This window comes from Callionymus lyra, chromosome 15 (genome assembly GCF_982586985.1).
Source record: "Callionymus lyra chromosome 15, fCalLyr1.hap1.1, whole genome shotgun sequence".
NCBI classification, from domain to species: domain Eukaryota; kingdom Metazoa; phylum Chordata; class Actinopteri; order Syngnathiformes; family Callionymidae; genus Callionymus; species Callionymus lyra.
In genome coordinates, this window is record NC_141832.1 from 16,289,771 (window position 1) to 16,307,120 (window position 17,350).

Consider the following 17,350-nt stretch of genomic DNA (forward strand, 5'->3'; position numbering starts at 1 on the left):
AAAAAGGTGAGTAGTTCATCTTCAGGTTAAATAAATAATAATCATAAATGTAATTTATTTTATTTTTTTAATTATTTAAATTATTTTTTGTGATTGTTTTCGTTTCTTTTTTTTAACTATTAATTTTGTTTACAAATTGTTTTAAAAAACGATTCCAGATCTTCTGGATTTTTTTGTTATTAATGTTGAAAAAGTTTTTTTTTGTTTTTTTCACCGTTTTTTGTTAGTTTTTACTACATTTGTACAAAATCCAAAGGGGCAACAGTCAATCTTCTGGTTTTAGAGTTAGTTTATTATTTAAAATATAATTATAAATTATAATTTTGTAACATAATGTTACATCATTTTGTTTTGGGGGTTTTTCTAACCGTAATTTTTTGTATAGATTTTTATTGTTACTATGAAAATTTGGTACAGAAATATAAAAAATAAGTTAAGTTAGTTAGTTAGTTATAAGTTGATCTGGTTGTGAGCTTTTTGTAACAAAAAAATTAAATGTAAGAAAATGTTGTTGTGCTTTTCTTTGTTTGTACATTTTGTACATAAATATAAAAAGATGTGTCGATTATTTTTCATCTTTTTGAGTCGGCTTAATGTAAAAAACTAAATAATAATTTTAATATTTTACGATTAAATGACCTATTTTTTAAGTTAACTATATGTGAAAAGTTATTTTTAAATAAAAAGTATAAAAGTTAAGGCGTCTGATTTACAATCGATACAATCCAAGACTTCATCAGGCAGGTCATGTGACCAGACGGGGGGTCATGTGGTTCTTACTGGATCTCCCGGGCTGCTTGGCTACGGGCAGGGAGACCTCGGTGAGGGGGAGGATGTAGACCTCCGGGCCGTTCTGGGAGTTGGGCGAGGCCAGAACCGAGAGATCCGCCTGGTACTCGTCTCCCTCCGTGTTGTCGAACTCCTGGTGCGAGGACACAGGATTAGTCATCGCCGGTCAGTGGGAGACAATGATGGGCCTGTTGGGGCGTCGACCTGCACATGCTTCACTCATGCTTCACTCATGCTTCGCTCATGCGTGATCCTGCTTCAACATGAACACACAACTTGGATTTAAAAATGATTTTGACTTGATAAAGTATCTTCAAATCCCGAAATACATGTTTTTTTTTGTAAAATTTTTCCGAACACTTTAAAACTCTTTATCGCCCCCTGCTGGTTCTAATTTCTCTCGATATTATTACCGTATTTCTTAAGGTTTTATCAATAATAATTGAAGTATATCAGGGTCATCAGAATATTCAACCATTTTTATTTAACTGTGTTTTTTGAAGTATTGTTCTTTTGTTTCTTTTTCATTAATTAAATAACAATAGTTATACTGCTCGAATCGGTTTTATTCATTTTTATTTGTAGTTTCTAATAGTTTGATATTCTGACTCAAATAAAGTATTTTCTATAAATCAATATCAATCCTATTCAATATTAATTGTCTATAAGTTAGTAAGTAATACGGTTTTATATTGAATTTTAAAGGCTGCAAATTAAAATATATATATTGGATTTAGAATCTTCGTTTAACAATTATTGGAAAATTATTAGAATTTAAATCTTCTGTTTAAAATAAATCAATTAATTTTGAAAGTATGTATTTTCTACATGTTTTTATTACTTTAAAAAACAAATTTAATGTCTTTATATGGAATTCACTTAAAAAATATATTAAATGGTAAACAAAAAAATGATTATTTTATTGAAATAAATACATAATTTAATACATCAATATTTCAATCAATTTTTTGTTTTATGTTTCAACATTTGTTAAATTCAACCGATTTAACTGAAATACTTGGACGTAAAAACAAACACATGTCTTGTGGTCACCGCTAGAGGTCGCGTTTGTTCTCAAAAAGCGTCGTTTAAAAAACGCCAGCAGCCAATGAGAAGAGGCGCCTGCAGAGCATTTATTAAGTGGAAATACTGCAGGACAAAGGCGAGTGTGTGTCCACCACAGTGCGAAGTGTGAGTCAGTCATGCAGTTGCTCTCCAGAGAGTCTTCACTATAGCAAGCACTTAATTCTCCACCTCACGCTCGTGATGCAGGACAATGAAGAAGCACTTTAGAAACACAGCCAGAGTTTTTGAAGACGCTGCACTTTTACTACAACAACATGAATATTTGTTGACTTCAAATCGTTTCTTCCTTCAGTTCTTTTTTCAAAACAGGTTTAATGATGTTACATTTTTGCCTCAGTGGTCGCAAAAATATTTTAAAGAGAAACAAATATTACGTACGTTTTTTTAAGAATAATTAGATTAGATGTAACTTTACTTTAATCCCAGACCTAATTGTGTCAAAATAAAATGATAATACTTTAGAAATGTAGAAATGATTTACCTTTGTAAATTATTTAAATTGTATTTACTATTATTTATTTCTTATTATCTGAGAAAGTTGTTTTTTTTCCCCTATATTCCTTTGTAAATATGTACAGTATGTCCCTGAAAAATAATATTACAAAAAGTGTGTTTATTTTGAAAAACTGTTTTTATATCACACTTTTAAAAAGCAATTGTATATATAATTAAATATATACAACAGTAATGTTTAATAACAAAGTTCTTTTCAATCATTCCTTCCTTTTGATAGACTTTGACGACAGAATAAAATGTGGCCCCTGAGGAAGTGTAATTGTCGACCCCTGGTCTTGATTGTAGCTCAATATAGCTTTACCAATCGAGGTTAAATATATAGTTTATATATATATATATATATATATTATACAATTTTAAAGTTGCATGTCGAGCAAAAACCTGATTTTTAAATCATCTTTAGTCTTGTGTGTCTTTATTTATTTTAATATATATATTTTTAAGTAAGCATAAATGCGTAAAAGGACAAATTGTTGCTATTATTATGTGAAAATATAAATGTTGAGATTACGAGATTAAAAGTGAAAGTATCACACTGTATTTTCCGGCCTGTTCCTGCAAATGTTGATACAGCTAGCCGCATGCTAGATGCTAACCCGCTAGCTGATTATGGTCTAATGTTGAGTTCGGGAGACTAGTCGGTCAGTCGGAAGTCTCTTCCTCCGAGAGGCGAGAAGGAGTCGTCACGCTGGTAAGAAACTTCTACGACGAAACGCCTGTTCTCGGACGAAGAATGCAAACCTACGTAGCACAATGACTCGTGGCTAACATTTGAGCTTCATTCTCGTAACGCTACAGTTATCAAGTCGTGTAATATTTTGAAGTCATAAAATGTAACCTCGACTATTACGACGTCAAATTACGACGTTTGGCGCAAATATCGTGATGTAGAATTTGGCCGAAATATATATACGAAGTTTGAAGTTTGACGATATGACTTTTAACACTGTGATGCCAAATTTATCGGGAATTGTGGTTGGTTCGTGAACTAAATGACTGTATAAATGTGCGATAATCGTACAAGATATTTAGGAAATGATTTGTTTAACGTTAAAGTTTAGGTCGTCAACCCCTTTGCGTCTACTCCTGCCCAGCAGGGGGCGGCGGCGCGCTCACCTTGAACCCGATGTCCCCCTTCTTGCAGCAGAGGCAGGCCAGCATGAGGAAGACGAAGGTGAAGAGGCCGGAGAAGGAGACGGCCACCACGGCCAGAGACGAAGGCCACGACAGCTCGCTCAGCGGAGCTCCATCTGCAACAGCAACAGGAAGTGAGTCATCGCCTCACAAACACAATGTTTACTCGATAACCGCTGAAGGGAAACAATCCTTCTACAAAGACTCGAGGGTTTAATTAAAGCGGCAGCGGATTAATTTATTTACATGTAAACAAGCCGCTTTATTAATCACGTCCATAATGAGATTTTTATTTGTCGTCAAGCAACAAAACAAAATGTACTTGACTCGAGTGTTTTTGCAGATCAGTGAACACAAGTGTGATCTTTGTTCAAACGTCCGTAACACGATATACAAACACCAGAGCGACCGTTACATTATGACCGGCTAGAGGTGAGGAAATGTGCAGCATAGCACCGAGGAAAAATTAAGATTTAAAACAATCACGTTGTTAACTTCTTGCTAGTATTGCTAGCAGGAGTTAGCATTTAAGTTAGCGACAGGAAGAACTACAACAAAAACTTTCGAAGTTTTATACCAACAGGTCAACATATGGACTCAAAGACTTACCCTCCTTGGGGGAGGTAATTATATTAAACGTAGCATTAAACAAGCATTAAGCATGAAAATGACGATGTTAAAAAATGCGGACAAAAAGTACTTTCAAGTATTACTTGTATTTATTGTATCAGCAAGAAAATTAAGAAGCTATTTTTGGATCGTCAAATTCAGAAAAGCTGAAACATGTCAAATAAAAAACACATTTTCTCATCAAAGTCAGATGAAACTAAATGTTATTTCAGTAGTTTGATTGTATGCTGGTTTATACGTTTCGTGCTAGTGTTGCTAGCAGGAGTTAGCATTTAAGTTAGCTAAGAATTTAGCTTTATTTAAACAAGTTTTATACCAATAGGCAGACAGATAAACTATATTAAACGGCAATAACCTAGAATTAACCATCAAAATGATAATTAAAACCTTTTTGATGTCGAGAAAAAGGTATTTTGAAGTATTATTTATATTTATTAAAGAAGCAAGAACATTGATAAGCTTTATTGGATGTAGAACAATCTTATCAAATTCAGAAAAGCTGAAACATGTCTAATGAAAACCACATTTTCTCATCAACTCAGATGAAACTTAATTTATTTCAGTGGTTTGATTGTTTGCTGGTTTATACATTTCGTGCGAGTGTTGCTAGCAGGAGTTAGAATTTAAGTTAGTGACAAAAATAACCACTTTTTTTGTACAAGTCACATGAAACTTAAGTTATTTCAGTGGATTGTTCGTAGGCTGGTTTGTACATATGGTGCTAGTGTTGCTAGCAGAAGTTAGCATTGAAGTTAGCGACAAAAACAAAAATGACGAGGTATGTTCGCCGCCATTACAGGGCTAAGTTCCATCACAGTTCAAAACTAAAGAAAGGGTCGTCAACCTTGTACGAAACCTCCATGACGAGACGGAAGAATGCTAAGCTAACTAGCACGCAGCATTCTAATAAGTACTTGGACTTTAATCCCGTTACGGTACAAGATTGAAAGATGTGATATTTACGTCTTTCATCACAGAAAACATCCGACTTTAATCACGTAATGTTATGACTGTTGTGGCAAAGATCCTGTCGAGGAACTTAATAATAAAGAAAATAAAATGTGAATTTTAATCTACTTAAAAAAAGGTTGAAGGAATCAATTTTGACAACGAAAAAAGGTGATTAAAAATTAATTTTCCGTATCAAAGTCGCATGAAATCATGATTTATTCTTGTGATTAAATAATTGATTTTATGTATTGTATGTACTAGCAGCAGTTAGCATTAGTTAGCGACAATACCTTCAACTCCATTATTTTTATTTTTACTGTCCCTTTATTACATTTTTGTACGAACAGAGGAAGAAAAAAAGTACTCTCCTTAAATCTACAGTCGAAAATTAGAATTAAAAGTTTAAGAGAATGTTTTAAATAGTATTTATATTTATTAAAAAACTGCATATGTAAAAAAAATAAACATTTTAATATGTAACCTACAGTCAAAGCCTGGATATTGTGGGGTTTTTTTATGTTTTATAAGAAAAAAAAACACACAAAGTATTTTTAGAAAACGTATACAGTATTTCTCTGTATAATATTCTTCTTTCACAACCAATATCATGACAGCTGTCGCAGTTTTTCTTCTTTCTCTGATCATTTATTGCATCTGTCTAGAAAGGCACTTTACAAATAACCTTGACTTACTAATATCTTGTGTCGTACTTTTAATATTTTCACGTGGATTCAAAGAAGCGTTTGTTCGGACGAGTGAACGAAAGAGCGACGTCAGGGAGTCACTGTCACACAAAGTGATGACTTCGGCTAAATCCCAGGACGAGTCAAGGACAGATGAACATACATGTGGTCGTCGTCATACGATATTTCGGTCGGTGGATGACGCAGGTTCCTGTTCGCGGTGTCGATTACAATCCATCCCTTTGTCGCTTTAAACCATCGAATATATCAAAACAGACGATTAAACTTTTCATTCAGGCGATCACTCCGGGTCCTACATGAATATTTCAAGCCACTAAATGAAAATGTGTCTCTTCAGGGCAGTTTCTACTTTGTCTTTATGAAAAATGTTCTCCTCCAGGGAGAGGAAACTCACATGATCACCTCCACAAATGTGTCTATTTTCACAATGTGCTCAGACAAGATGTTGATAAAGTTAAATTCAAGTCAAAACGTAAAACCACATATTCAATATTTTTTGCTTTTTGTAATATTTTTCTTTTTTAAGATTTTTTAATTATTGAAATACTTTATAGGATTTAATGTTATAATAGCTACACATTGGCTTCTTTATTTTACTATATATTTCATCTGACAAAAATACTGTAAATCCTTTCATTTTCTTGGACATAAAACACTTTTTTTAAATTTAACAAGAATATTTTAATGTTTCTGGTCTTTATTCAGAAATTATTGTATCGTCTTTGTATTTATGAAATAAGATGTATGTTATAAAACACCATTTATTTTGTCAACACATTATTTAGTTTTATGAGGTAATACACTCAGTACATACAGTAAAATATCAGATGTCTTCCATATTTCCAACATTAATGTGCTTATTTTAAATTGCATTGAATTAAAATAAACTTTTTTTCCTAATGTCTATATATTATATTGGTTTACAATTTCTCCCATAGTAAATGTAAATTTTTATTTCTAATTTAATAATTCATTTTTTTATTATTATTATTATTATTGACAAAATCACTTGTTAAAAAAATCAAGAATAAACATTCTTAAGCTTAGCTTCTTTATTAGCTTAATGTGTATTTTAAAGTAACAGTTCAGAATTAAAGTATACAAGCAAAACATTTATTACAAATTAATACTTTAAAAAAAGATAATTAACATTTTACTTCGACAATACTTCTTATACAATCAAAGTGCTTTCAAAATAAACACATGTATGGTAGTCAAAGCCATGAATTTTGTTTTATTTTTAGATAATCATGTGGGTTTTTTTTTTTATATTTAATCAAAAAAAACTTCATTATATAATGATTTGTATTTATAGAGAATAAGTCCAGAGACTGAGGCAGGAAAACGATGCTCAGGCGGAGTCAGAGCAGGGATTCTGTTCACATGTGGAGCCGAGGATGGGAAACGTGAGGCTGATGAGTCATAAATAAAGCATCGTGAGCTTCTGTTGCATCTAAACCTGGCCGAGCATCTGCAGACCTGATGGTGACCCCAGTGTTCAACATCCACCTGGACCTGATCTGACTCTGAGGAAACAACTGGTTAACATCTGCAGCTCTGAAGAGGGTTTAGACCTGAAGGATGTTTCCCTGGTAACTGGAGACTGACTCTGGTCGACGTGTCCTCTAGGGTGCGCTCTAACACACCAGAGAAGTTATGAGCATGAAGATGACAATGAATTCTATGTTTATGTAACTAGTGCTTCTGTCTACTGTCTTACAGAAATAGAAACAAAAACCAAGATTAAATATAGTTTATCTAATATATAAAAAGAAAAATGGTCTTTTTTTTATAACTTGCTCTTTTCTATGAACTTATTAAATAGTTTGTGGCGTATTCATATTTTATTCAGACATAATTGTATCTTTATTATTTCTATTTATAACGTAAGATGTGTTATTTTTCTAATTCCTCACATTATTTAATTAAAGAGTATTTTTACAGTAAAAATATCAACATAAATCTGCTTCTTTTAAATTGTAATTAATAGTGCAAAATGAAACTTTTATTCGGATATAAAATAACATTTGCTGTTTTAATTCTTGCTTATTGACTTGATATAATGTGAATATATTGTATTGGTTTGGTGTCTTTGAAGGATTTTTTTTTATAAATGTAATTTAATTAAACTTAAAAACCTGCAAATTGTTTGGTTTATTTTCATATATTTTAAAACAAAAAAAAGGAAAATAAACAATAACAAAAAAGTATATGTTAGAAAACATGTATTGTAATTTCTCAGTATAATCTTTTACAACCAATGTCATTAAAATCTTAATCCAAAAAATGTATTTATTATTTCGTTTTATTTAAAAAACAAAAAAATTGTCACAATTTAAATATGTTTTTAGTAATTTCTTTAAATTATTAATAAGAATACTGTCTATTATTATTTAAATACATCACGAAAAGATAAATGTATTTCTTAGTATTAGCTCATATAACTCAAAAATAAAACTTTAAAGCTGCTTTTTCTTTCTAGAAGAAATACATTTTTACTACGATGTGATCATTTCTTTGTTTATTCTTTGTTCGTTTATTATTATGAGTTTAAAGTTATAATATGACTCTGAAAAAAGGCGTTTAGTTTTGTGTACTCATGTTAAAGTAATGAAGTTAATTAAAATATTTGCTTTTGAAAGTGAAAGAAACGTTTTTTTTAAAAAACAAGATCACTTATAGTATTAAATCAAGACTAAATATTGAAAAGGTCATTAATTTCTTATACCAATTAGCTCGAATATTAAAAAATATATATATATTTTCGTAAAAAAAATATTTGAATTGCGTTTTAATTGGATGTGATCGAGGCCTCATTGAATAACTCGAAGCCGATGGAGGTGAATTCATCTTCAAATATTTGCCGACCTTTCATATGTGGACGGTGGAACGATGGCGGGGGTCGGCACATGCAGGGAACTAACCGATGACAGTGCTGCAGGGCGGGCAGGACGCCAAACTCTACACACCACTGCAATCAATTTGTCTTGAGCGAGGGTGAGCGAGGGGGACGACGGGAAGAGCTCGGAGGGGGGTGAAAAAAAAAGGGGCGTAAAAATCAAGATACAGTGTTTGATTCAAGTCTGAGTTAAACTGTTGGTGTACAAAGGTTTTAATATCACTTTGCTTCTCTTTTTTTTGTCCACCGTCGACCACTGGCCCCTGAATGAATGTTCAAATTCAATCTCGGAGGCGCTGGTGGAAGTGGGGGGGAAAGGAAAGTCGATCAGTTACACAAGAGACAAAAATGGATGTTGAGGAGTGTTTATTTTGAGCGCCGGGGGGGCAGCTGGTCAGCGATAGATCCGATCTCGCGGCGACGACGAATTTCAGTAGAGATGGTCAGGTTTAGAGCGGATCCATCTTAGTCCCGGGACAAGCCTTCGTCGCGAATTAATTGTATTTTGTCACTTCAAACATCAATTTAACAACAAAAAAAGTGCTTCATTGTAACTCAAGCTAATTGAAGATGCAATGCTGTACATTGTAGATGTTTGTATATGGCTCCCCCTAGTGTTAATATGTTGCATATCTGTCAGGTTAGAAATTTGACTTGACTATGAACTTATGTGAGGTGGTTTTGGGGGTCACGAAAATCAAAGGAATGAACGCAAGGCCCTCCAGCCACGCCATTAGTGAAGCCATGCTGGAGGGCAGAGCATTCACGAAGTAGAAACCCGGGTTAAACTAACATAACCTCGGTTCTACGAATGAATGTGATGCTTTGCTAATGGCGTAGCTGTGGTGCCTCACATTCATGAAGTAGAAGCTTCACTTGTCAATGAACGACTTCTCTCCGAAGCATAAAAACAACTCTTTGGTGGCTTTTGATACAGTTTTTACAGAGATTCATTATCGCTACCAGATGTGTACGTCAGTAGCTCAAGATAAAAGTTACATATTCTGATTCAATCTGCTTATCAAAGACAGCGACATTTAGTTTGTTTTTCCGCGACGATGACTGAATTTAGCTGCGGCCGCAATGAGCTGTTAGGTAAATAAGAATTAGCTGAGTCATTTTCCATCAGTATTGCTGCCGTGTTAGCAACGTGCGAGAAAAAATCAGAGTTTTGTCGGTTTTCTCTCGTCCTGGAAGCTTAAAAAGAAAAGTTCTTTCGGTAAAATCTCTCAATAAATATGACGCATTATGATTATTTAGTTCAGCCTTTATGGAAATCAAGGCAACCACCGTCTCTGACCCACTGCCAAAGCAAGAGTTTTACTGAGCTAAAACTCTTAACAATAAAGCTATCATTATGAAAAAGTATTGGTAAAAACCTCACTTTAGGATACACAACTTGATACGTAGGTTACAATATGATATGTTCAAGAGATCATTGTGATATTTTGTGATACAGTTGTGTGATTTTATGTGTTGATTTAAGTGTGTCTTAAATAGATCTCGGACATTCTATCGTACTCATCAGTATGTGTCCGTTTGTAAAAAACTCTAAACTATAACCACTCCGCTGCAATTGGTCAAACATAAAGGTTTGTTACTGCACATGATCAATCCCAGAAGTCTCCACCTTTAGGGGACTTGTTGTATAAACAAAGACAGGCATGATTACAGCCGGCTGGAGGAGGAGCGAAGCCATCGTTACGTCATAATGGACTCTGCTCTCGTAACCTCTCGTTTGCCCAGATTTCAGACGGTGGAGAACTTTATGAAGTAATAATTTCAGAACGTGGTCATGATGAGGAACTTTATGCATCTTGAAAGGGAAGATTTCAACATTTGAAACATGTGAGCGAGTCAGGAGAGTTAAGTTATCACATTAGTTAAGTGTAGAGAAGAATTATAATTGAATTACTATTGAATATTGGACTAAATGCCACAAAAATTGTCAGGTTCGGTCTCTTCTTGTCGTCGATCTAGAGTACGTGACCAGTGTGAAGACACGCATTCGTCACAGGCGACAGCAGCTGGAACCGCCGCGACATGACGGACGACAATAAACAAAAATCATCCTCCACACATCCCTCTCTCGATCCCTCTGCTCCGCTGAGTGACTGCAGATGTCGGCGGCCCCGCGGAGATCCCGAGATAAGGGCCGTTAATTGGGAGTGAAACGACCAGCATGGATCATCATTACAGGCTTGTCATGCGGTCGACCCACACTGTCTGAGAAACGGGCGGACAAAAGATGCTTGATGACTGATCCGCGATGGCTAACAAAAGCGTTTTCCGACGTGACAGCGAGCCACTAAACAACACTTCTGGATCCAAAGCTGCACTCGGAGAGCCGTTAAGACTCGGCTCCAAATTTCCCTCGTCACTGCTTCCGTCAATGGCCTCGTTCGCGGACACAAAGCTCCCTCTGCAGGATTGAAGTAATGGCTTATTTCTGTCCGTTTTCGCTCGCATTCTGGATGAATCTCGTTCAATTTGGACGCATCATATCGTAGAGAGAGAAAAAAAAAGGATTAGTCCGTTAAGCAGCGAAAGCCGTTCTCATTGTGGCAAACAGACAGTTGGACGGAGAAATGGAGCGATGAGTGTTTATCCTCTATAGCTGACTGGAGAGCAATTGACTCCCACTTTCTCTCTTGCTTTTATGACTATCCTTTTCACAAAATTCAATAATGAAATGTTAAACTGTGAGGCTAAGATCATACTTTTATGTCAACATTTAACCCTATGTCAATCACAATTATATATCTAAGAGTCATCTGCATATAGATTGATTTTGTGGCTTTAGAATTGTTCATAAAAGTTTATACGAGTTAGTCTTTCTGCCACTTTTTTCAAGATGAATGACTACATATAAATTGTTGAAGGTACTGTACTCTCTTAAATAATATTTTATCTTTATATAGTGACATGAAAAATGGCATTAATAGACAAAAGAATTATGAATTTAATCTTGGCATTTGGAATAAAACTAAGTAATCACACGAGGCATTTGTTACTGGGCCACACAGAAGAAAAATATGTATATAACTTCTGTTCTGTTGAATATTACTTCCTTTGGAAGGTGTTTATTTTGAAAAAAGTTTGTATTTTCTTTGAAGTAACATCAGCCTGTGCTCATATCAATCACGTTTACTTAAAAAAAAAAAAAATCTGTTAACGAGTGAAAATGAGTGAATCACAAAATCTATTTGATTTCTTTCATGTGATTTCTCAAAAATGTGATAAGAACAGTTTCCCAAAATTAGTTTTTTGGGTTTGGGGATTACAAATAGGCAGCAGGGTATGTCAAGCAAGCAAACAAATACATCTATTACCATTATTTGATTATTATTATTTTATTTTGCGGGGCTGACCTCTATGCTCTCAACAAATGTTCCCAAAAGGTGCCATGGTACTCCTGGAATATTAATATTTTGTTCAAGTCATTTTATATTAAAATGCTACTTTAAATGTGTTTTTTTTACTTAAGTTTTAAAGAATATGTTTGCACTATTATACCAACATTTAAATATAAATAAGGCTTTGAATTTCAATATTTCTGAATCATTACAAATTACAATATCAAACTCATTTTGTAAATATTGGAATTATTTTCATTAAAAAGTTCTACTGCCTAACTGGGTTCGGGTCGCGGGGGCATCAGTTTCAATATGGAGGCCCAAGCTACATCCTTCAGCTCTTCCCAGGGGGGACCCCAATGCTTTCCCAGACCAGCTGAGAAACATAGTCTCTCCCATGTGTTATGGGTCTACCTAGTCGTCTCCTACCAGTGGGACATGCCCTGAACACCTCACCAGGGATACCTGCAACCTTGTTCTTTCGGTCACTTGTGACAAGGGTAGGGATGTAGAGCAACCGGTAAACGGAGAGCTTCACCCTATGGCTTAGCTCTCTCTTCACGAACACGGATCGGTGCAGCGTCCGCATATCTGCCGACACTGCAATCTTCCCTCACTCGTAAACAAGACCCAAAAGTATTTAAACTCCTCTACTTGGGAGCAGGATCTCATCCCCAACCCTGGAGAAGGCTTCCTGCTTGTGACCCTGGCCTAGAAAAGCGCTCAACAAATATTACTTACTTACTTACTTGTTCCGACTGGGAACCATGGACTCGGATTTGGAGGTGCTGGTTCACATCCATGCCACTTCACACGCGGTTATAAACCTTTTCAGCGAGAGCCGAAGGTCACAGTTTGATGAGTCAAACGGGAATCCGCAAAAAGCAGTGACCCAATCCCGAGCTCACCAAACCTGACCCCCCTCAAGGCTAAGCCTAGATATTCTTTACATTAAAGTTTAAACAGAATCGGAGACAAAGGGCAGCCCTGACAGAGTCCAACCCTCATTGGAAATTTGTCCGACTATGCGTACCGAGCTATGACAGCACTTGGGGATACCCCGTATTCCCTGTTAAGTGCTGTCAGGACTTCCCCAAGAAACAATCGAACGCCTTCTTCAGATCCAAGAAACAGATGTGGACAGGTTGGGCAAACTCCCATTGACCCCCCTGCTTAAGGTGTAGTGCTGATCCACAGTTCCAAGACCTGGACGAAAACCACTTTGCGCCTCCGGAAATCCAAGGCTCGACTATTCTGATGGCACAGATAAACTTACATGTCTGAAGAATATAGTTTTTCAATGTGTTTTGGTCTCTTTTACAAAAAATAAAAAGACACCAAATACAAAAATACATTTTAAAATTACTACTAAAAATGTCTGTGTAAATTGGGCGAAAATGCATGTTCAGAGCAGGAGTTGACAGAAATTGGAGCTTATCTTTCCAAAAATGGTTGCCAGGTCTGACTGATAGATTTTAAACCCAAACACAACATAGATCCTGCCCAAGAGAATACGATCCTAATCCAAAACACAACTTAATTTGTGCAAAAAAGATTTAAAAATAGGACACGACAAAATTGTTTTTTTGTCTGGCCTAACACCACTTCCAAAATGCTAGCCTTGTCATTGCGGATGAACAGTTTTTAGAGATTCAGCGATGGTTTTGCCTAAATTCCTCCTTATCTACACTGATGCGTGTCACCACTTCATCTTCCAGAAAGTCTCGTAGACATTAGAGTTCCCCCCCCGCCACCGCCTAAATCCACTCTGGTATTATTCTGCTTCCCCCTGGAGGCTGGATTACGTAACTAAAGTGCTCGCCGTTAAACATGGGGAAATAAATTATCAAAGAGTCGGCCGGCTCGTGCGGACCACTGGAGATATCTCAGCCGACATATTTCCTCCTCCTTATCTCCCTTCCGCCCAGGCCGAGGACACGTGTCGGCCGCCGCCTGTGCAGTTGATCTTTTCACACTCGTAGATAACGTCATTTTCCGGAGCGATGACACCAAGTCGTTTGTTTTGACTTGTATCTCGTTTTTTTTTCCCCCCGTGAGCTCTCCATGGTGCTGAAGCCAGTTCAGGTAACGAGAAGGCAGAAGGCGACATGAGTCGTGCCACAGTCTGTTTCCCCCCCGATGACGCTTATGTAACATCGTGAATGTGGCGAAGAAATGTTGTTGTTGGTTCATGAAAGCTGTCGTGCCTTCATGGAGTCGAACAGAAGGTATCAGAAAATAACTTCTTTTTTTTTATTTAGTTTTCCTGCAGACTAAGATTAATAGGAAAGTTACTGATAGATACGTTTTTGGGGGAAAATAAGCAACAATATAAGAGATAACAAAATAAATTCAAGCAAAATATAAAATAAATACAATTAAAAAAGGAATTGTATATATAATTATAGTACATAATACATCTCAAATATATAACATGTAATTATTGTGTAACTTTTGTTTTAATTACATAAAATAAAAGTGTATTTAACTACAATAAACATTGAGTTTATTTGATATTTAACGGCATTAAAATTGGATTTTTATTTTATTATTAACCTATTGTTGTCAATTTCTTTGTCCTGATATTATGTGGAAATATCCCTAATTTATTTTAATTATTGATTCGTATATTTACATTTTGATTACCTTCAAGAAAATGTATTATTATATTATATTAATCATTATTATTTGAGAATTTTTAATGTTCCCATAAAACATGTCCTTTGCTTTGTACACTCAAAAAAATAAAACTGTAAGCTCATTTAAATTTAATATGTAAACTTTTACCATTTAAGTGTATTTGATGAATTGAGTATTTAATTTATTTGATTAATTTTTTTACTATAATTTCTTATTTGTATTTAACTAACTTGAAAAAGTAAGTAATTAATAGTTATTTGTAAGAAAATGTATTTATTAACATCAAATGTTAAAATATTTAATTAAATGAATTTAAAGAAATATATATAATTAATTATTTTATACTCAACTAAAACTAATACAATGAGATGAATATTAAATTTGTTTAAACTATATTTATTTTATGTATTATTCAATACAATTATATATATTATGTTCACATTTTTTAAGTTACTCTGTTTTAATATTTTTAACTAAATATAGAAACAATATAATTAAAAGATTTAAGGATATACCAAGATTATGTATATAAAATAAAATGATAAACAATAAATATGACAACATGTTGATAGTGGGTAAATGCCTTTTTTTTTTTAAATAGGTTAGGTTAGGTAGAACTTTATTGATCCCTCAGGAGGTCTCATTTGGGAATTTGTTTTTTTTCAATTAGACACAGCAATACAGCAATTATGTTCACTGATGACAGTGTTCAGAGGATGACTCTCATCATCCATGATGGACAGCAGTTTGTTCAATGATCTCCTCTCAGTAACTGTCACCAGTGAGTCCAGCTTCAACCACAGAACCAGCCCTCCTGATCAACCTGTCCAACCTGTTGACACTCCTCTTGGACACATTCCCACCCAACACACCACAGCATAGAACATGACACTGGCCACCACATACTGGTAGAACATGCAGAGGAGCTTCTTGCAGATGTTAAATGATCGAAGCCTCCTCAGAAAGTACAGTCTACTCTGAACCTTCTTATATACATGGTCTGTGTTGCAGGACCAGTCCAGTTTACTGTCCAGCCACACGCCGAGGTACTTATAGTTGTCAACTATCTCCACCTCGTCGCCTCTGATGGACACTGGACGTGGCTTTGTCCTGGACCTCCCGAAGTCCAAGACCAGCTCCTTGGTCTTTGAGGTGTTCAGTTGCAAGTGGTTCCTCTCACTCCAGTCCACAAAGTCACTTATCAGACTCCTATACTCGTCTTCGCTGTTGTCCCTGATGCATCCAACAATGGCAGTGTCGTCAGCATACTTCTGGACGAGACTCAGCTCTGAGTTGTAGCAGAAGTCTGAAGTGTAGATGGTGAAGAGGAGAGGAGCCAGTACTGTCCCCTGAGGTGCTCCTGTACTGCACACCACAGTGTCAGACGCGATGTCCTTCAGCCTGACATACTGTGGTCGATCAAAAGATAATCTGAAATCCAGGAGACCAGACCAGGGTCCACATGCATCTGTGTCAATGTGTCCTGGAGCAGAGTGGGCTGTATGGTGTTGAAGGCACTAGAAAAGTCCAGGAACAGGATCCTCACTGAACCGCTTCCTTTATCCAGGTGAATAAATTCCAAATTTAAAATGTATCATCAAAATTAATTACTATTTATTTTCATTTAAAATTTAAATATATATATATATATATATATATAAATATATATTATAAATATTCTGCTTTTAAATGAGAAGATAGTTCAGTTGTGTCAGGAGATATTATTCAACAATCAACAATATAAGTCTTCATTTATAATATATATATTTAAGCTGCCAGTCGTAAATCCTGCTATTCTAGCTTCAGATGCGTTCGTCAGCCTAAAAATAAACGTCCTTAAAATAATCTGTTTCCCCCCCAAATATGTGCAGCGTCACTTTAAGAAGTAATTTTTTCCTCTCGCTCACACCAGCTGTGATAATGATTGGTTCCTTTCCACACGCCTCCCTCGGTCACCACGGCAACATTGATTCTCAGTCCAATTACTAGAAAAAAGCCGGGTCGCCGTCGCTCTTATGAGTAATGTATCTCATTAGGACGGAAGGTGTGGGGACGCTCGTCCAAAAAAATGTCCTTCGGGAGGACGTACGTATGTGTGTGTGTGTGTGTCCTTTTTTGGCCCCGTCAGTAAAAGTGTCCGTGAGGCCCCTGGACTCGTCAAAGCTTCTCGCTGAGTCGCCGTTAAAAGCAAAATGTTTGATCAAGATTCAAATCTAATTACAATTTAATTACATTTATTACAAACCTTTTGCTTCTTACTGGAATAAGATATTAGAGGGAACTGGATGAGCCAGCCATAAAAAGTGAACTAAGAACTTGTTATTTACTAGTTTTTATGAGAGGAAAATGCAGTAGATGTAGAAATGTTTATGAAAAACTATTAAGAAAATACTATCTATCTATCTATCTATCTATCTATCTATCTATCTAGTCTATCATGTACATTTCCCCAACATTTGTAGACTCTTCTTCCTCTCGGATTCGAACCTTATCCAAGGATACACATGTATGTACCGTCACCTTATGGTCGCCTACAAAAAAAGTGAACTCCCATAATGCCTTTCTTCACACTGATCTTCTCAGTGACGGCCGATTGGTTGGCTGGGCGGCAAAGGGTTGTTCAAAGGAATGGCAACTTATATGCA

At 35.5% G+C, this 17,350-nt stretch overlaps 1 protein-coding gene across 1 annotated transcript in view; it reads right to left on the reverse strand.

Moving 5' to 3' along the window:
- Positions 1-17,350, reverse strand: part of lmtka (lemur tail kinase 1 a) — a 30,783-nt gene that overhangs the window by 10,736 nt on the left and 2,697 nt on the right. The window contains exons 3-4 of the mRNA XM_087808749.1: positions 3,508-3,641; positions 781-922 (exon numbers count right to left, since the gene is read on the reverse strand). Coding sequence (XP_087664875.1) covers positions 781-922; positions 3,508-3,641 — 276 coding nt within the window. The remainder of the gene's footprint in view (positions 1-780; positions 923-3,507; positions 3,642-17,350) is intronic.